The 21,747-nt window shown below is 44.1% G+C and overlaps 1 protein-coding gene across 14 annotated transcripts in view; it reads right to left on the bottom strand.

Moving 5' to 3' along the window:
- The window catches only part of TJP1 (tight junction protein 1), a 730,896-nt gene that overhangs the window by 75,735 nt on the left and 633,414 nt on the right, over positions 1 to 21,747 (bottom strand). For all 14 annotated transcript variants that reach the window (XM_073618845.1, XM_073618846.1, XM_073618851.1 and 11 more), the window contains 2 exons: positions 9,205 to 9,373; positions 4,206 to 4,350 (listed from right to left, as the gene is read on the bottom strand). In XM_073618845.1, coding sequence (XP_073474946.1) covers positions 4,206 to 4,350; positions 9,205 to 9,373 — 314 coding nt within the window. The remainder of the gene's footprint in view (positions 1 to 4,205; positions 4,351 to 9,204; positions 9,374 to 21,747) is intronic.

The raw sequence follows: 21,747 nt of genomic DNA, 5'->3' as shown, positions 1-21,747 counted from the left end.
GAACCCTAAACTGCTGGGGACGCCAGTATAGATCTGATCGGATCAGATATTGATCAGTTCAGATACTATACCACTAAGGGAGGTGTACGGTGCGTGCGTGGGTGTTAGCGCTACTGGCACTAACCTGACGCTGCCTGGGGCTGGTGCTTGCCAGTTCACCAAAACGCTACCAAAAAAACTGTTAGCGATCGCAGGGATCAGGCCTGACTCTGCGAACGCTGCAGTTATGCGTTTAGTGTTTTGTAAGTGACAGTGATCGATCGATACTGCACTTGGGTGGGCTGGGCTGGGCCGGGCGGAGGGGCAAAACACAGGTGCTAGCAGGTATCTGGGTTGATCCCGCTAACACTGCGTTTTTGGGAACCCTAAACTGCTGGGGACGCTAGTATAGATCTGATCGGATCAGATATTGATCCGTTCAGATACTATACACTAAGGGAGGTGTACGGTGCGTGCGTGGGTGTTAGCGGTACTGGCACTAACCTGACGCTGCCTGGGGCTGGTGCTTGCCATTTCACCAAAATGCTACCAAAAAAACTGTTAGCGATCGCAGGGATCAGGCCTGACTCTGCGAACGCTGCAGTTATGCGTTTAGTGTTTTGTAAGTGACAGTGATCGATCGATACTGCACTTGGGTGGGCTGGGCCGAGCTGGGCGGAGGGGCAAAATGCAGGTGCTAGCAGGTATCTGGGCTGATCCCGCTAACACTGTGTTTTTGGGAACCCTAAACTGCTGGGGACGCTAGTATAGATCTGATCGGATCAGATATTGATCTGTACAGATACTATACCACTAAGGGAGGCGTATGCTGCGTGCGTGGGTGTTAGCGGTACTGGCGCTAATCTGACGCTGCCTGGGGCGACGCATATCACCGTCGGGTGATCAGGGGGCTAAATCTTTATTCGGTAATAAACGGCGGGTGCCCTGACACTATAAAAAATAAACAAACTAACCAGCGTCACCCGTAACACTTATACGGTGATCAGTGGTGAAAGGGTTAACTAGGGGGCAATCAAGGGGTTAAAACATTTATTAGGTAGTATATGGGGGTCCCTGTCGCTATAAAACGCTGACGGTGAACCTCAATATTTACGTCCCTAACTAGCGTCACCAGCGACACTAATACAGCGATCAGAAAAATGATCGCTTAGCGACACTGGTGACAGGGGGTGATCAAGGGGTTAAAACTTTATTAGGGGGGGTTAGGGGGGTACCCTAGACCTACAGGGGGCCTAACACTCACTGCCCTAACACTGTAACTGTCACAAACTGACACCATGCAGTAATCAGAAAAAAAAAAAAAAAAAACCTGCTTGGTGTCAGTTTGTGACAGGGGGGGGGGTGATTGGGGGGGATCGGGGGGCGATCGGGGGGGGGATCGGGGTGTTTTGTGTGCCTGGCATGTTCTACTGTGTGTGTGTGTGTTGTGCACTTACATTGCAGTCTTCTCTCCTCGGCCCGGAACGGAAAATACCGAGCCGAGGAGAGATGACATCATTTCCTCTGCCTCTGTGTACAATACAGAGGCAGGGAAATGATGCCATTGGCTGAGAGCGATCGCGAGGGGGGGGCCACGAATGGATGGCCTCCCCCTCACCTCCGATCGCCGGAGAAGATTTGCCGACCGCCGCAGGCACCGGGGGGGGTCCGATCGGACCCCCCACCCGCGGGCAGGCAAGGACGTACATACACGTCCTTTTGCCTGCCCGTGCCATTCTGCCGACGTATATAGTCGTGCGGCGGTCGGCAAGTGGTTAAACATCTGTCATTCCCCTAGCGATAAGGGTGGGTTTACATAACAGGGAAGTTGCATGCATTTAAAAGATGAGAAGAATTCCCAGGGAAAGTCGGTATAAAATGACCCCAGACAGTATGCTGTATCAAACAAGTATCAAAATTTTACTGGATTCAAAAATAACAAAACTTACACAAAAATGTAACAACCCTCCCCCTAGCACCGATATAACAATGTATGCATATTTTTAACTAATAACAATGTAATTTCGGTGCTAGGTGGAGGCTCATTACATTTCTTTGTTTTGACTGATATTTTTGAATCCAATAAAATTTTTATACTATTTTTATACAGCATACTCTACTTTTTTTTTTTTTTTTAATAACAAAACATGTTAGTTATACTTACCTGCTCTGTGCAAGGGTTTTGCACAGAGCAGCCCTATCCTTCTCTCGGATCCTCCCTCCTGCAAGGTGTCCACACAGCAAGCCACTTGCTCTGGGGGCACTCAAGCAGGCGCGCGCTCGACCCGCAGCTCTGTGTGTCCATTCACACAAAGAGCTGCGGGCTCGGCCACGCCCCCTTCGATTCCCAATTGGCTCACTGGCTGTGACTGACAGCAGCGGGAGCCAACGGCTCGCTCCGCTGCGAATAGCCAATCAGGAGTGCGAGTCCCATCAGACCAATGCTGCATCCACCTAGGCGAGTATGGTTGTTGTTTTTTTTAAAGCCTCTCTTCTAATTATCTGTTTTTAAAAATATCCTGGATATATTTTAAAACATACAGGGAAACTTTCAGGGTATTTTCAAAAATGTGAAAAATTCAGTTTTCCAAGTTTAATGCACAACAGATGTTGCCTTCTCTGCCTGTAGCACATGGAGATCATAGAGAGATTCCTGCTGTTTCAGGATTTTGACAGCTTCAAACTCAGAAGTGCTTAGAGCTAAGGGACTGGAGGAGTTGGGGATACGCAACAGTACACCGTGCCACCGGAATGCAGACGCAATCGAGGGTAGAGGGTCACGATTCACAGAAACAGAATGGTAACCGATTAATGCACACATCACAGCGATCACAATGATCTTTGGAGTGTGGAGCTGCACGTAAGAAACCACGTGAGCATCCTCCCAGGCGGTCCCCTGTGCCAGAAAGGCGTCAATTTACAGCGGTGGGAAAGACAGGGGTTAGGAACAGAAGTGATCAATAATAAAGAGACAACAAACCAGAAATAGTGTAGAAATAGCTGCAGAGTTCTTAAAGGCTAAAATTTGGAGACAACTGACTAATTAATCAGAAACATTCAGAAAACAGAAAGAAAGGGCTAATTAACGTGAAACAAAACCTGAAACTTTACAATACTACAGGGACATACAGCAAGAAAAAAAGGCAGAAAAAGAGAGGCCAAATAAATTGCAGAGGCAATGTTTTTTGCAGATATGTAACTGAAGTTAAAGTGTTACTAAACCCACAACAGTAAAATCAGGATGTATATGCAGTAAAAACATGCTCGTTATACTCACTGTGGAACCTAAGGGGTTAATTCTCTGCATTGTGTAAAAAGGCTGTTTGATCCTGTCTTCTCTGATCCTCCCCTTCTTTTACTGTCCACAATCCATCTCCTGAGAACAGAGCACTGGGAGGCCCACTGCACATGTTCAGTTTGTTGTGTATTGCTAGAGTTTTTTTTGGGGGACGGTGCATGTGATCAGCACAGGGCCAATCAGCACTGTCCAGGCAAAAAAGTTATGTAGCCCCAAAGGACAGTCAGAGAATGAAAACTCCTCCTACAAGCTTTAACCAGTGCTCAGCTGGACACTGATAGAAGTCACAAGACTGCTATATACTGCCGATGAGAAAAGGTTGTTAGCAGTTTATATTTACTAAAATAATTGCATTTCCATGTTCTGTGGGAGACCAGATATAGTGAATGCAGGGTCCTGGGTTTAGTAACACTTTATCCTGAAGAATAGACTAGTACAGGATAGGATGCTTTTTTTTTTAAGTTAAAAATTCCGTTGTGAACACTAGATGGAATATCACCTCCTGAATGTGGAGGAATTATGTGGGGCTAAGCTAGCAATCTGTCTTTGTTTCTAGGTGACAACTTGTACAAAATTATAGCTGCTTTTCCCATGAGTCATTAAAGGTGTTATTGCAGCAAGTATATGTGTTCTGGCAGTGTGCTTAGATTCCCAACATCTGTGATATGTCAGGATGATTGTTCTCAATATGGATAACACCAGAGCAGAAATTGTACATTCGCCCCATAGTCAGAATAGATTCAGCTCACCTTTACCCTCAAGCATTTGTTGCTCAATCTTAAATACATATAACCAAAAAAAAAAAAATCTATCCAAAATGTTCTATTTTATGTTAAAAGATTTCAGAAGATTAAAAAGAAACTATGTACCATATAAAACCTATGCATTAAAGTTCCAAACCCAAAACAAAGACTAATGAAGCCATCACCTGCTGTTACTGTGCTGTTGTGGAGAATGTCTGGAATGGTCTGAAGGCTCCGATCTCTGGTCAGGAGACCGTGAACGGCTGCGGCGGGGCCGGTCATGTGAACGGTTGGAATGATCCGATGTCAGCGACTGAATTTCTGAAATGTCTGTAAAAGTAAATTAAGCTTTTTTTAGTGGAAATGCCCAATAAGAAATGAGTATTATGCAAAATGCTAAACAAGATAAAAGATTACTCTTAAAATTAATGCATTTAAAAAGGCCAAGGATTCTAACCTGCCATTCTGACACTGAACGCAGTTGTGAAGCACTTCAACAAGAATATGTATGCCAATGTTTTGCAATCAAGAGCAGGTATACACCCGGGAGAGCTCAGTAAACTTGAAAAGGTTTTTACTTGGATGCATTCTCTGCATAGCAGTAAAAAGGCCTATGTGCAGCTCCCCCTTAGCCTTTGCTCATAGTTACCGGAGCCCCAACTCGATCCTGTGCTGTGCCCTGAGCTCTCTCTCTCTCGATTCTCTCCTCTCTGAAGATTAAGGCAGCAGAAGGAGTTATTGGCTCCTGCTGCTATCAATCACAGCCAGGAGAGAGCAGGGGACAGGGCCAAGCTCTGCTGTGTGTGACAGTGGACACACACAGTGCGGCTCAGGCGTGAGCCAGCACAAGTGCTCCCAAAGCAAGTGGCTTGCTATGGGGACACTCAGAAGAAAAGAGGAGCCAGAAGCGCCGGCGGGGGACCCCAGCGCTCCAAACACATTTACAAGTTCTTAGACACTTGCTGACAAGTATGGACGGTGTAGTGCATTGTGTGTAATGACACGTATGAACAATATACTGAGCTGTATGCGTGCTGCACTGTGAATACTGACATGTATGAACAATATACTGAGCTGTATGTGTGCAGCACTGTATTTTCTGATCTGTAAACAAATAATGCATTCTGGATGCGTGTCAACTAATCGGCTGACCAACTAATCAATTATGAAAATAGTTGACAACTATTTTCATAAATCGATTATGTTGATTAGTTGTTTCAGCCCTAAACCTCTCCCTCATCCTCAGTTTTGCTTATCCTGAGTAAAATGGAAAACTCTTTCCATTCTGCTATATTTGTTGCTTGAATTTTGAGATTTTTTTTCTACTGGTAGATCCATACTGGATATCCTTGAAGTCTTTTCAGTTAGCCAACAAGCGCAGGTGTTCCCAGTTCATTAGGTTTTCTTTGTGAACTGTCAGAGACATTAACAGGTCCTTCAGTCATCAGTGGGCAACCCATACATGTTCCAGTTAGCACTGAAATTTGCTATTCAGATAAGACCCAGTTTATCTAGGGATAAATTGCAGAGTATCAAGACCAAAGTTGTGGCAGTTTCCCTGTCTCGGTCTCTGAAGACTCACTGTTGTGATTGGATATCAGGCTAATGGCTAAGAGGAGGTTTTTCTCTTTTTTTTTCTACTGTTTTTGGCATTTCTTTAGAAGCTGCTGTATATGGCCAGGCAGTATGCGAGAGGAAGTTAAATCTCCCCCTTTTTTAGCTCTCCAAAATACCTTTAAGTTGCATGCTGTGCATTGTACTTTATTTTAATGGGAACCTTCCATCTTTATTGCACCTTGGAGTCGTTTTACTGCTGTTTTCGGGTGGCTGTAATTTCCAATCTCTCGCAGTTTTCTCTGCTTGGCCTGGTTTGAAGATGCAGTACTGGACTAGTGAGCGTGTGCACCTTTTGATTTGTTCCTGCAACCTTCTGCTAAGGAGAATTTTTCTTCAGTCTCTTTCTTCCACTCTCCACAAGTCCCTTGCACGGCCTATTCTACAGAGATGTGATTGTACACATTGGTCACACAATCTTTATAAACCCTAGCTTGGGTCCACGAGTGCTCTTGGAGCATATGAGCTGCTCTTGTTTTTCTAAAAGTATACCCCTTTTGGTTATTAGCACCATATCTGCCCCTGCCCCTCCCTTTTGTCCTTGGGTGCCCATTCATAAGCCTGTCTCACAGCAAACTTATTTTCTTCTGGTATACAAAGATTAATGTTAGTGCAGTCTGTTGTTCTCCCCGATTGCAAAGGCTTAAATGTTCACCATATTACTCAGCAGGATTGGACACAAAAGCACTTAGTATTTTTGATTCTGTCAAAGGACTGTTTCTCGGATGTGGAGTTACTCCCTAGAGAGACCCCACCAGCTGAACTTTAGTGTTTCCTTTCAAACTGCGACTGTGCATTCAACTCTTAAATTAGAAGATTCCACAGTGAGTTCCCCAACCATGATGTCTAGGCTTGGTTTTCGTAGACCTAAATGTTCCACCAAGATGTTTCCTTCTCATATCCTATTCGATGATTTTACCTACAAAGATTGGAAACACCCAGACAAGCAATTCCTTGCTCCCAAAACAGCTCCTAACACTCTCTACCTTTGTGGAGGATTGCGCTGCCAAATAGAAATCCTCCTCCCATAAACGGACCCACCAGTGCTCCCCTTAAAAGAAAAATCTCTGACCAATCCTATATGAGATTCAACGTCCTTTAAAGTTTTTGCACTTTTCCTTTTTTTTTTTTTTTTTTTTTTCTTTTTTAACCACAAATGTTGAAATCCTTGTTTTAGGCCTGAAGATTAAAACCCAGAAAAAATTAAATAATTTTGTTTAAAGTGTTTGTAACCATAAAAAAAATAAAGATAAAATAAACATGCTCCTGTCCCTAAGGTATGAGATATAGCACAGTGCTTTTGCCATGTCAATTGTCCCTTTCTATGTTGTACAAAACCTGGCTGATCCTGCCTGTCCCGGTGTTCCCCTCTGTAAACTGACCACATTTATCATGGCTGTTTCTCCCTGATAGCGCGGTCAGTTTACGTGCCTGGTCATCCAGCGTCTCTGCATCTCCCTTTCCCATCCCTCTCTCCGTCCCTTCCATGGTCTGTGTAAGAGCCAATCTCCTCTCCGCCCCTCCCGTCTCTTCTCCTCTCATGCCTGGGTAATTCTATTTCCTGCAGCTGCTCCAGTGCTGGTAAAGTAAAGAAATATGTATTAATTAGATTGATCCTCTCTGTTTTAGGTCCCTGTTCAGTACAGTGTGTTTTCCTAAAATTATAATGCTAAATACCTTCTTTCCAGAGCCCTGCTGTGCAGACATGTGATCTCCCTCTGCTAGCTTGCATGCACCAGAGGGGAATCTCAGCCCCTCCTACTTACTCGGGAAGGGAAGCAGAGGAGAGGTCACATGACAGGACAGCAGGGCTCTGGAAAGAAGGTATTTAGCATTATAATTTTAGAAAAACGCACCCACTGTACTGAACAGGAACCTAAAAACAGAGAGAATCAAAGTAATTAATACATGTGACTTTACAACCACTTTAAAGTAGAGACACTGTATCAAAAAAAAAAAAAATTGTCACAAGATATTAGCACAGCTGCTTATCAAAAGCAAATTTTCAGTAAAAATTACAGTCAACTTAAAATTTTAGTTCACGCCAATGCAATACTGTACTTTTTTTTTTTTTTTTTTTTTTTTTTTTAGCAAAATGTGAAGGTGCCCCACAAAGAACTGAAGCCATTTTGATCAGCATTTCAGCCAAGCAACAAGCAATTTCTGAAGAGGTTCTTCTTTAAAGCCTAACTCTAGCCAAAACATATTTTGTTCTAGATAGAGTAGGGCATGGTCAGTACAGAGAAACCAGCAGATGCACATCCTAATATACATTAAAACATAAAAAAAAAAAAATACCAAAAACCCAATATAATACAATTTATAAATGAAAAGCACCACACCAAACAGCTAAGTGTTTAACCAACTGCTTGTTTACTATATACATATATAATATTTTTAAAAGAGAATTATGGTCAAAGCTTTTTGGGTCATAATTCTCCTGTGGGTCACAGGAGTGCACTTACTATTGCCGCTCCCTGCTGAAATCACAGCCACTCCAAAGTCTGGAAGGATCCTGACTACACTGTTGGGATCCACCCAGCTGCCTAATTGACAGCTGGCTCTGCCTATTAGCACGCAGCTGAGAGTCAGAGCCAGCTGCCCCCCACCACCCCATTCCTGAACATTGCTCCTGTGAGCAAGGAGGAGGAGAGCAGAGAGCAGTGACTGACAGTCACCACTCACTGCTCTGAGCAGACCAAGACAGTGGTCAGGTGGTTGCTCAATTCTCAGGTTTAGAGCCGACATGGAATGGCTGAAGCATCACAGCAATGCTGCAGAATAGGGGCGAGTATGTATGTTTATTCTTTTAAATCAGAACTCAGCATCAAGACCTTGAAACTAGACATAAGCCAATCCTGATATGTAGTACAGCAATGTAAGAACCAGTGTCAAGATGGTAAGATTCTGAGTATCCACATGTTTACATAAAGATAGTAGTAGAGAAGAACCAGAAATAAAGTAGCTCACTGATATGCGGATATCTGGAAACTATAATGGAGGTGGAAGACACCTTTAAGTCAGATTCTCCTCTTAGAGGATCTCACCATCCTGACACTGGTTCTTATATTGCTATACTATGCATCAGGATTTGCTTAGGTCTAGTTTTCATGGTCTTGATGGTGAATTCTGAATTGTGTATGTTGTTAACTGTATTACATCTGTATCAATAACATGAGCAATAGGTTGAAAACAGCAAGCTGTTCATTGTGTTGCCTTTCATTTATACATTAAAGTGTATGTCGGGGTTTAATTGCTGTCTGTGTCCCACTTGTGAATATGTCCCCTTTCCCCCTGTGAGGACAGGAAGTGACAGAAATTCTCTTCAAGGGCGGCATTAAAAAAAAAAAACAAAAACACAACATTTTTAGAAGAATATGGAAGTGTTAAAACTGGATTTTTTTTCATTGCGGTCTGTAGTTTCCCATCTTTGTGATAACCACTACCGAGAAAAATCTCCCAAAAATAAAAACCAGACAGAAAAGTTGACTCTTTCCCACTCTATTTCAAAATGCCTGGATTTTAATTAATTGCCTGATTTTATCATTTATTTCCACAATGTCACCATACCGTCTCTCTCTGAAGCGTTTGCAGAATGAAGGCTGTCATCTAGATCTGGGACATTCAGTAGAGTTGCTCGCTCATCTCTTTGAACTACCATTTTTAATTTACCCTTTGACCTTTCTATCAATGTTTTTGCATCGGACAAAGACATGTTTTCGGTGACTGTGCCATTAATCTGCAAAACAACAATGGAGGGATTACTGGTTATTCATGCTTAGAGTAAATTATTTCTAAATGATTGAGTGACATACACAAAGTTAACAAAGACCAGATGTATTTAGTCTGTACCAAATCCTGCAAGCAAAGCATGACTGGTGTCTGACTTGTTGGCTACTGGTTTACACTGCTATCTAGAACACTGAAAATAATGTTTTCAGAATAAAGTTCCATTTACTTAATCAACAGATAAATGCAGGGTCAAAACTCCCTTTTAAAGCATTAGCATGGCAAAGAAATTCCAACTGGGCAATAAAGTGGAAAGCTAGCCAATTTGTAATGGAAATTGCATATAATGTTTTGATACAAGGTGAAGAAAACATATGATTCTACATGCAAATGCATCAAGAAATCTTCCCTGCAATCAGAACTCATTTAAGTAACAGCATTAAGAATTTAAAGAGGAGCTCCAGTCTCCTGTGTAAAAATTAAGAGTCTGCAGCTACAAAATCTGTAGCTGCTGACCTTTAATAAACAGCCACTCACCTGTCGCACGATCCAGCGCCGTCCTAACTAGGGCTAGTTCATCACTAGCCTTCGGGTTCCTGGTGCCGCCATCTTAACTGTGGGCACCCAGCTGGGGAGGGAAGGAGGGGATTGGAGAACTTCTGTTCCAATAGACTAGGTGATTGAAACAGAAGTGGTAGCAGGTACCTGTCAAAATCAGGTAACCACTACACCAGACCCCCCAAAAGTGCCATTCTTAAAAGAGGAGGGGGGAGGAGGCCTTAAGCGGCACTTACCCTTTTCCCCCCCATTTTAAAATGTCACTACTTTGTTGCAAAAATTTTTTGTTACATTTACAAACCTCTTAGACCACAATTATTAGAAACAAACTTTACATCTCAGTTGCTTGAATTAGCAAATTCCTCTAAATCTAATCTTTTTCAACAATCCCAAAAACAATCCCAAACAACACTGGGGAGATATCACAAAAGAAAAGCCAGGCCAGTTATACACACCAGCATTACTTCCCATTTAATTAAAGCAGCCATATGGCCTTTGCTACATAACATTTGTACCGGTGTTTCCACATGACTGAGAACAGTCTATAGCCTCCTGCAACTGATCACAAAAAGTAGAAATGTAATCTGCTATATTGCTTACAGTTGCTGCAATATTCAGCAACAGTCTCTGAATATTATAAATGTCTGCAATTAAAACAGGTCCTTTGCCCATTCTAGCAATTCAGGTTTGCTGCAATTAGCTGCAAATGCCAAACAATCCACAAATAAGTACAATAAAATTCATCAAGTGAAAAAAAAGTCAGTGACAACCAAAAGAATTACAATTCTGTGCAAGTCCAAAGAAGAGCAAGTGTTATGAGGATATCCATGCCACCAGGATAAACATACTGATTACAGAACAATTGAATCTCAAACAAAAGTCAATAGATATGACTTCAATCAATGGAAATACTACAGCGTCATCACTGGCTCTGCCACACAAGTTTCAATATCACTTCACATCAATGTAATGGATAGTAAGTGACTGACATAGCAGAGGAAGAACAGATACTCATAGTGCAACATCTTCTTTCCCTTACAAAAACAGTTGTGTAGAAACGCGTTGAGCAGAGCTTGTGGCCAGCGAGATCATCTTGCACACTGGCAGAAATTCTTACGGCGCCATCTTAGCTTCTGTCTATGCGAATTGCTGCTGTATACATGTGAGTGCAAGAGATTAATACATTTTACCTATGTTTTTATGGGTTGCACTATGAGTATCTGTTCTTCCTCTTAACATTGATGTGGAGTGATATAGGAACTTGGCAGAGCCAGTGATGACGCTGTAGGATTTCCATCGACTGAAGCCATACAGTGCCTTGAAAAAGTATTCATAACCGTTGAAATTTTCCACATTTCGTCATGTTACAACCAGAAACGTAAACGTATTTTATGTGATAGACCAACACAAAGTGGCACATAAATTATGAAGTGGAAGGAAAATGATAAATGTTTTACAAAATTCTTTACAAATAAATATCTGAAAAGTGTGGCATGCATTTGTATTCAGCCCCCTTTACTCTGACACCCCTAACTAAAATCTAGTGGAACCAATTGCCTTCAGAAGTCACCTAATTATTACAAGAGTAGAGTCCACTAGAGTCCACCTGTGTGTAATTTAATCTGAGTATAAATACAGCTGTTCTGTTTGTTCAGGTTTGTTAGAGAACCGTAGAGAACAAAGAGCATTATAAAGGCCAAGAAACACACCAGACAGGTCAGGGATAAAGTTGCAGAGATGTTTAATGCAAGGTTAGGTTATAAAAAAATATCCTGAGCTTTGAACATCTTGCAGAGCACTGTTCAATCCATCATCCGAAAATGGAAAGAGTATGGCACAACTGCAAACCTACCAAGACATGGCTGTCCACCTAAACTGACAGGCTGGGCAAGAAGAGCATTAATCAGAGAAGCAGCCAAGAGGCCCATGGTAACCCTGGAGGAGCTGCAGAGATCCACAGCTCAGGTGGGAGAATCTGTCCACAGGACAACTATTAGTCGTGCACTCCACAAATCTGGCCCTTATGGAAGAGTGGCAGGAAGAAAGCCATTGTTGATAGAAAGCTATAAGAAGTCCCATTTGCAGTTTGCGAGAAGCCATGTGGGGGGCACAGCAAACATGTGGAAGAAGGTGTTCTGGTCAGAAGAGAACAAAAATTTAACTTTTTGGCCTAAAAGCAAAATGCTATATGTGGCGGAAAACTAACACTGCACATCACCCTGAACACATCATCCCCACCGTAAAACATGGTGGTGGCAGCATCATGTTGTGGGGATGCTTTTCTTCAGCAGGGAAAGGGAAGCTGGTCAGAGTTGATGTGAAGATGGATGGAGCTAAATGCAGGGCAATCTTAGAAGATAACCTGTTAGAGTCTGCAAAACACTTGAGACTGGGGCAGAGGTTCACCTTCCAGCAGGACAACGACTTTAAACATACAGCCACAGCTACAATGGAATGGTTTGGATCGGGGGGGGGGGGGGGGGCGTAGCCGACTGGCGAAGGGGACAAACGTGTTCCAGTGGAGCTCTGCTAGGCCCGCTGTTATCCACAGCCATCCTAAGGATTCCGGAGGCAGTAGAGCATAGAAACTCTCCCCAGCCATCCCTAGCGAACACCTGTATAGCTCCCAGCGGGGATTATTGAAGCTGACAAGCCGCTTTGGTGTCCTCAGACCCGCAGCCGGGCCTACAACTATACAGCGACCCACCGCCATATTGAGGCCTACTATGCCTCCTTCATCCCCGGCCTCCGGTTCCGTGATCCGTGGGCGGAGAGGCAGCGGATCGCCACACAAGGACGCCGGACATCCCTAGGAGGGTGCTGCAGGGCGAGGGGGCCCGAGCGGATGTCGGGAGATACAAGAAAGACGTTCTTGGAGGCCCGCGGCCGCCGCCATTTTGAGGCCTACTAATCCGGTCAGACCCTCCAGGCCCAGGTACTTTATTTCCTCATAGCGGCGCCACTCTCCCTGCACCATAATTTGGGTCCTGGGGGTCTCCTACTGCCCCCCTTGTGCCACCATCTGGGCTCCTGCCTCTCCCCTCCAGCCCCCCTCTCACCCCCCTGGAAGCTGGGCCCAGATAGAGAGAACCCGATCATGGATGGCTGAGGACACCCATCCCTGAGTCCCGTGCCATCCCGACAGCTACAGGCTATTTTTACAGCACAGCGCACCCGAGACCTACATGGCGACAGCTAGCTCACACTCCTCAGAGCTCACTGACCCTCATCAGGGCACCATACAGAGATATCTTCTTAGAATGTTGCCCATCGATCCTCGGACCCCCAAGGACAAGATGGCGCCCGGCCGTACCGCAGGGAAGACCAAACCTCCCCCTACCACTTCAGCCTGCACGATAGAGGACAACAATATGAGACTCAAAGATCCCGGGGGAGAACCCTCAGCCTCATCTGTGAGCTCAGTCACATTGCTAGACACAGGCGCTGGGGAATCTCAATCAGACACACATCCCCTACCAGGAGAGCCCATCAGAACGGAAGCTACAGCTCTCCTTTCTGCCTTCAGAATGGATTTCGACTCATGGGCAAGCAAAATGGAAGATTCCCTTCAAGTGGAGCTAAATGCTCCGAGACAAAAAGTCACAGCTAATGAGGAAGCAGTGTCAGTCTTAACCACTGCTCAAGATGACCATGACCTCAAACGCGACACACCTCCGTCGCCTACGCCATCAGCAACTCCGCATAGAAGACAGCGAAAATCGCAGTCGCCGAAATAACATTAGACTGCAAGGCATACCGGAGGCAACGTCTGGAACAGAGCTGAAACCCACTGTTATAACTATCCTCAATAAAGTACTGGGGAGAGAGGCAACATCACCAATTGAACTAGACCGTGTTCACAGAGTGGGAGGACTGGAGGGGGCACGAGATGGTCGTCCCCGAGATGTTCTTTGTCGGGTCCACTACTTCACCTTGAAAGAAGAGGTCATGCGAAAGGCATGGAGCCTGGGTTCAGCAGATTTTTTTGGTGCCCCTATCCACCTGTACCCGGACTTGTCTCGCAATACGCTGTATATGCGTTGAGTGGTGCGCCCTCTCCTTGACCTCATATGACAAGCCGGAGCTTAATATACATGGGGTCACCCCTTCAGCATCAAGGTGACCAGGGGAGTCAGCAGGTTCATGCTATCAGACCCAGATCAACTGCTGGACTTTTTCCTCTTTATTGAGTAAGAACCAGTGGATATCTTGAACTGGCTGGATCCTCCGGAAGATCGTTCACGACAGATGGGACTTGGCCCACTCCCGCAGTGCCGTAGACGTCCTAGGTCTAGATTAGTCTAATCCGGTCCCTGGGATGAGGACCTACCTCTCCAGAAAATTTGATAAAACGGCTTGCTGGGGACTGATGTCCTGTATCGCCATGACTCGCCGCCTATCTCGCAGAGGGGTCCCGGTAGCCTTGCCGCATTGCCTGTGACATGTCATCTTTATTGACCCTTTGACTGTGACTTTCTTTTTTAAAACCAGAGCTCTCTAGTAAGCCTGGAAAGTGATTCTGTAAGTACAGGACTTGGAACTACTAGCTCTTTCCCTGCTCTTTGCCGATTTAATAACTGGCTGGGGTTCGGGAGAGAGCATGGGCAATAGTCACTCTGTGACCCTCACTGTGACGGGCGTCAGGTAATGCCAATATGCACTAAATGTTTTTTTCTTTGATGTTGTGTTCTATTTCAGAATGTTCTCTCCCACACCCTTCCTATACTGTATGTGCTGGGGGGTTTGTGGCGGGGGTGGAGGATACTGCTCTGGGGAGCTTTGACCACCGGCTTTAATTAATTCCTGCTCCATGAGATACAGGCTTAAAGGTGCCACTTATGGGGTGGTTGATTGCCTCCGTGAGTGGATCCTCCGCTCCCCCCTGCCCTCCATATATGTATATTATAGTTTTGGCTAAATAATTTCTCTACACACAGGAGCCAATATAAGGGTTCTAGTTATGTACCCCTAGGTTAACTACCTGAATCATATCCACAGATTTAGTTGGCTGTTCCCAATTGTTATCGTTAACGGTAGTGCACATGACTGGGTTTCTATAGTTTTGGTTGATAGGTAAAGATGAGCGCATCCACGAATCTTAACTCACTGGTCTTGTATATACGATGAGACTTAGAAATGGAGGCTCTGCCTCAGAGGTGGGATAACAAACATAGAAAGGATTAGTCTACAGACCCTCAACCCTCTCATTTTCTTTTATGTTGCAGTGGGAGTCGTTTCAATCCCATCCAGAAGGTTCTGTTTTTATTTTTTTTCTTTATAGGAAAAAGCTGTTGCTTGCTTCACATACGGCTCAAATGTTAAGTGTGTGACATATACTCTATGTATGCCTGATTCGCTGTCGGGACCACGACTCTGGTCCATTCGTCTTGACCTCGACACATTAGTCTCTCAGACACATATTTTTAGGTGTCCTTTCTTTTACACCTTACTACTTTTTTTTTTTTTTTTTTTTACTTTTTTTTCTCTTCTCTTTAATCCCACAAATTTCTCTTATTCCTTTCTCCCCCCTCCCCCCCTTCCCACACTCCCGCATTTCACTTCTTTTTTCCATTTTGCTCCGTACTGCTCTCTACTCTACAACCTTCTTCTTTATACAACCTATAGCACCCCAGCATGGCTCACACAGTGACCTCACGCCCACAGATGAAATTTTATTCTTATAATGTCAATGGGCTTAACATTGCTTCAAAACGTGGGCAAATTCTGTATCAGATGCACAAACGACAGGTTAACGTGCTTTTGCTGCAGGAGACCCACTTCCAATATAGCTCCACCCCTTCCTGCTCCAGCAGATATTTTAATAGGTGGATCCACAGTACCAATCCGACACAAAAATCTAAGGGAGTATCTATTGTATTTCACAAAACACTCCCTATTGAATTGCTTGACCATATGACAGACCCACAGGGCAGATACGTCTTTGTGAAAATCTCCCTTTGGGGGACTAAATTTACAATAGCCAATATTTATTTGCCTAACACACATCAAGTCCCATGGGCCTTGCAGTATTTAAAGACTCTGGCGGGTTTTGCAGAGGGCAAGCTCATACTTGGAGGGGACTTCAATACTCCCCTGGATCCACTATTGGATTCCTCAATATCCCGGTTTCCTTTCCTAAACTACGGGCCCTAAAACGTGCCATGTATAACATGCATCTTGTTGATGTATGGCGGATACTTTATTCTGACACGCGAAACTACAAACATTTTTCAAAACGTACATCATTCTTACAGCCGTCTAGATTACTTTTTAATGGACCACGGCTGCTTAGACTGGTCCACAAAGTGTGAAATAGATCCTATGGTTTGGTCGGACCACTCACCAATATCCCTGAGGCTTGCGGTCCCCTCTACCCCAACAAAAGAATGGACATGGAGGTTAAATGACTCACTCCTAACTGAACCAGGATACGATACACGGATAGCAGAGACTATAACAAACTTTTTTGCGGACCATGCCTCTGACGACACATCACCACCTATTCAATGGGAGGCATTAAAGGCGGTTTTGCGGGGTAGCTTTATCCAATTGGGCGCTCGCCTGAAAAAAGAACGCTCAGCTGCGATAACTACGGCGGTACACAAACTTAAGACGCTTGAGACTACTCATAAGCATTCCCTCATGGCGGAGGTGCTTGCGGAGGTTTCTTCCGCTCGCTCTCAGCTTAGGGAACTATACGAAGCGTCAGCATGTACATTTGCGAACAAACTAGCCTTTCATCAATACAAATTTAAGGATAAAATGTGGTAGATCGCTAGCTCGTACCCTACATACCAAACATCCTAACACCTTTATACCTCACATACAAGACAAGTCCGGGAAGACTGTCTCGGCACCAGCTGAGATGGGACAGGTATTCCGCGACTTCTATCAATCCCTATATAACATACCTTCAGCAAGCCCCACTGAACCTCCCTCTATTACAGCGGAAACACAAGCCTCATATATTGCGCAAACTGCACTTCCTACTTTAGATGATGCAACGATAGAGGGCATCGAGGATCCGATATCGGAAGATGAAGTCGCCCGTGCCATTGCATCTACCCCATCTGGTAAAAGTCCGGGCCCTGATGGCTTCACTACAAAATTCTACAAACAATTTGCTCCCCTCCTTACCCCTTTCTTAACAAAAGTGTTTAACTCTATCTCTGAAAGCTCAGTATTCCCGCCGCAAACACTAGAGGCTCATATCACCCTTATCCCAAAACCAGACAAAGACCTGACTATCTGTGCTAATTACCAACCCATATCGCTGATAGGAGTAGATCTGAAGATATACGCGAAGGTGCTAGCTAATAGACTACAACCATTATTGCCCCGCTTAATCCACCTAGATCAGGTTGGCTTTGTGAGTGGAAGAGAGGCGAGGGATAACACCCTGAAAACACCTCTTTACAGATTATGCTCGGACCCACAGTATCCCATTGTGCCTCCTTACGGTCGATGCAGAGAAGGCCTTTGACCGTGTCGACTGGCAATTTCTTCGCCTCTTACTACAGCAGTTAGGCATAGGCCGGAACATGAGCTCCAGAATAATGTCCCTCTATACAACTCCCTCCGATAGGATCAGACTAAACGGTTCCCTTTCTCCAAAATTCACTATCCACAAGGGAACGAGACAGGGGTGCCCCTTGTCCCCCATTCTCTATGTTCTTGTTATGGAACACTTGGCCATCGCCATTAGAAACAACCCGGCTATTCATGGTATTAATGTAGGCCCTATACATACCAAAATGGTCCTATTTGCAGATGACCTGCTCATGTTTGTTACCCAACCGCAAGTGTCTCTGCCTGCTATTATTCAAGAGTTTAGGAGATATGGAGATGTCAGTAACTTTAAAGTTAATCATAGTAAGTCATAAATTCTCAACATTTTGCTCCCAAAAGCGACTCTCCAACAGCTCTCATCCTCTTTACCTTTTAAGACAAGCTCTACATCTATTAGGTATCTGGGAATCCATATCCCAACGGACGCATCCCAACTATTTTCCAGTAACTTTACCCCTTTACTTCTTAGAACACAAACGGATCTGGCTTCATACGCATCTAAGAAAAGAATAGAAAGGAGGGCGCACCGACCTAGTGCATTACCACTGGTAACATTTATTAAAAAAGTAAAACAGCAAATGGATACTCACAAACAAGCTTAAAATATCAGGCATAGACAGTAGCTGCAGGTGAGCAGAATCAAACATCAAAAAGCCCTGGACCGGACATCAGGTAGATGGGGCAATGGCTGACGCGTTTCTGGGGAGAACCCCTTTCTTCAGAGCCTAGACGGCACCTATCCATTTGCTGTTTTACTTTTTTAATAAATGTTACCAGTGGTAATGCACTAGGTCGGTGCACCCTCCTTTCTTTTCTTTTTTGTAGTCTATGAATACCCATTATTCTGAGGAGAGCTGCAAGACAGTAATTACCACTGAGGCATTCGGTCATACCACACATTGAGGAACTCATTACCTGAGCGCAGGAGAGATTTTTGGTTCATACGCATCTAAACAGCTCTCTTGGTTGGGTAGGGTAAATGTCTTGAAGATGGAGGTTCTCCCTAGATTCCTATATCTTTTTCAAACTATTCCCATATATATCCCCACCTCGTTCTTCCAAAAGCTTTGTCAGATTTTTTCTAAATTCATATGGAAGGGAGACCGCCCCATGATAAAATACGACACAATGACCCTCCCGAAGGTCCGGGGGTCCCAGATGCCTCTACATATAAGGCGGCGGTACTCATACGTATCATGGACTGGTTTCACCACTCCTCCTCCAAGCTCTGGGTCCAATTGGAGAGGCATCTTAATGAAATTGATCTTTGCGCCCTGCCGTGGACCCCTACGGCCCAGCGCAAGGATAGTTCACTCTCTACTGCTCTTACTCGTCAAACTCTTCAGATTTGGGACCGCCTGACCTTAACTGGTAAATTATCTAAACCTCAGGGCCCAATGACCCCTCTCTTTGGGATTCCGGCCTTCCCCCCGGCAGTAAACAGAAGCAGATTTAGACCCTGGAATAGGTATAGTCATAGACGCTTAGCGCAGGTTTTACGCGCTGACCCATCTCTGAGAACAGACATACCCCCCCAGACAAACATAGGGCCCCCAACAATGTGGTTACAGAGGGGTCAATTAATGTCATATGTACATACTTTTTCCTCCATCTCTGAGATCCTAGCTGACCCATCAGACTTTGACGAGCTACTTTTACAATCAGACCCGCCCACCCACGTGGTATCGTTGTTATATTCCATACTACTAAACATCTCTGCCCCAGACCTTCCAACATACACGCAGAAATGGGAAACAGACCTACAACACTCCATCTCCCCTGCTGATTGGCAAAAAAGCTTTGTCCTGACGCATAGGATTTCATTAGCAACCAAGTCCCGAGAAAAAGGATTTAAGCTATTAACGAGGTGGTACAGATGCCCAGCGACTATACAACAGTTTAATTCTTCCTTGTCAGATACTTGCTGGCGGTGCATGTCCTCTAGAGGGACAATGCTCCACATTTGGTGGGTATGTCCTCCAATCAGGAAACTTTGGCAAAAGGTCTTTGATCTATACAGCAGGCTGATGGCTACCTCAATTCAACCTACTCCAGAGATAGTCCTGCTATCTATGCTCCCAGGCCCCCTCAAGGCGATTAAAAAAGATATATTGCGCCACTTTTTGGCCGCAGTCAGGACAGTGATTCCCCACCATTGGAGAACAGCGGATGTGCCTTCCTTGGGCGACTGGGCTGTCGAGGTGGATCAGATAAGAGATCTGGAGCGCCTGTTGGTGCAAGAAGCGGGGAAGGAGGAACAATTTACCATCACCTGGACCGCGTGGGCAATGTTTCGTTACTCCGACGACTTTTCTGTATGGGTCAGGGATGCCCCATCACCGTCTACTGGCTAGCCATGCTGGGGTGCTTCCCACTTTCTTCATCATCCCCTATTTCTTTTCACAGCATATTTCTCTTCCCTCTCTTCACCTACTCCTCTTTCTGTATTGAACCGGTCTCTTAAGCATATGATCAAAGGCCATATACCCAGATTAGTTCAACGACATCAATACTTCGTATAAGTGAGTAAAAAAGGTCCCGACAGCATATCATGAAGAGGGAGATCCCTCTGATAATACCAATACGCAAAACCACAAGAGTAAACATATGTTGGATCCCACGCATATAATAAACTTCCCATATGTCTAAAGGCCTTTATTTACAATATGATATTTCGTTGTTTCACCAGAGACTTGATGTCAAAGTGTATACACCTGCTCATCTATGATATAGATATATATCATTGTTCTTTGCACAATGCATGTAATCACATATTGTAATAGTACAATGTAGCGAACTTTCTTTTTTTGTTATATCTCCTTTATTATGTTTTCTTTTTTTGAAATAAGCTAAGATTGAAAAGGAATGGTTTGGATCAAAGCATATTCATGTTTTAGAATGCCCAAGTCAAAGTCCAGACCTAAATCCAATTGAGAATCCGTGACATGACTGGTGTTCACAGACGCTCTTCTATACAATCTGACAAAGCTTGAGCTTTATTTGTAAAGAAGAATGGGCAAAAATTCCATTCTAGATGTGCAAAGCTGGTAGAGAAATCCCCAAATAGACTTGCAGCTTCAATTGCAGCAAAAGGTGGTTCTACAAAAAGTATTGACTCAGGGGGGCCGAATACAAATTCACGCCACACTTTTCACATATTTGTAAAAAAAATTTGAAAACCATTTATCATTTTCCTTCCACTTCACATAAATGCGCCACTTTGTGTTGGTCTATCACATAAAATCCCAATAAAATACATTTACGTTTTTAGTTGTAACATGACAAAATGTGGGAAATGTCAAGGGGTATGAATACTTTTTCAAGGCACCGTATCTTATGATGCATGGATGTATGTCAGTTGAGCTTATGTGACCTCTCTTGTTTGAGATGCAATTGTTGTGGCAAGCAGTGGGTGTATCCTGGTGGCGTGGATATCCTCATAACACTGGCTCTTTGGGATTTACACGGGTTTTAGATTCTTTTAACTCTCACGCACTGAGACTTTTCTTTTCACTTTATTATACTTATTTGTGGACTGTTCGATATTTTCACTTTATAGAGAAAGCAAACCTTTTTTGTGTGTTATATTATTCATATTTTGTACTCAGGTATTGCTTGTTGTGCAGCTGTCACTTACTTTTTATTTGTTATACTCTAGGCACAGGACTTATTATTTACTATTTACTTATTATTTTTAAAGCGAAAGTAAACTGAGGGGGGAAAAAAAAAAAAAAAAAACCCATATCTTTACCTCCTGCAAGGCAATGTTATAATGTGCTAGTATATGCATGGCATACTAGCGCATTACGTGAAACATACCTTAAAAATGAAGCCCTCCAGTGGCGCGCTGTCACCACTGACAGGGCTTCCATGTTCACCTGGTCTTCCTTCTGGGTTTGCGGCTCCGGTTCTTTGAATGGATGAGCCGCAATGAAATCACCGTTTACGGCACAGGGCTCTGAAGGAATGGCATGGGTATGCCGTCCCTTCAGAGAGCATGCACCAGTGACGTCACTGGCGGCTTCACAAGTAAATATCTCGTAAACCGTGCAAGTTTAGGAGATATTTACAGTACCTACAGGTAAGCCTTCTAGGCTTACCTGTAGGTAAAAGATAAACAAAGATAAACAAAAGCATATACTACCACTTTAATTAGTTGCATAGCCTATGACCAGCTGCCTGAGAAAAGGGGTGACACTCATTCATGAAGATCATCAACGGTAGAATTAACAGTGCTACAAATCCATAATTTATCCA

The sequence above is a fragment of the Aquarana catesbeiana genome, linkage group LG03 (genome assembly GCF_042186555.1).
Source record: "Aquarana catesbeiana isolate 2022-GZ linkage group LG03, ASM4218655v1, whole genome shotgun sequence".
NCBI lineage: Eukaryota > Metazoa > Chordata > Amphibia > Anura > Ranidae > Aquarana > Aquarana catesbeiana.
The sequence above is the reverse complement of the archived record's forward strand: the minus strand, read 5'-3'. Positions and strand labels throughout refer to the sequence as shown.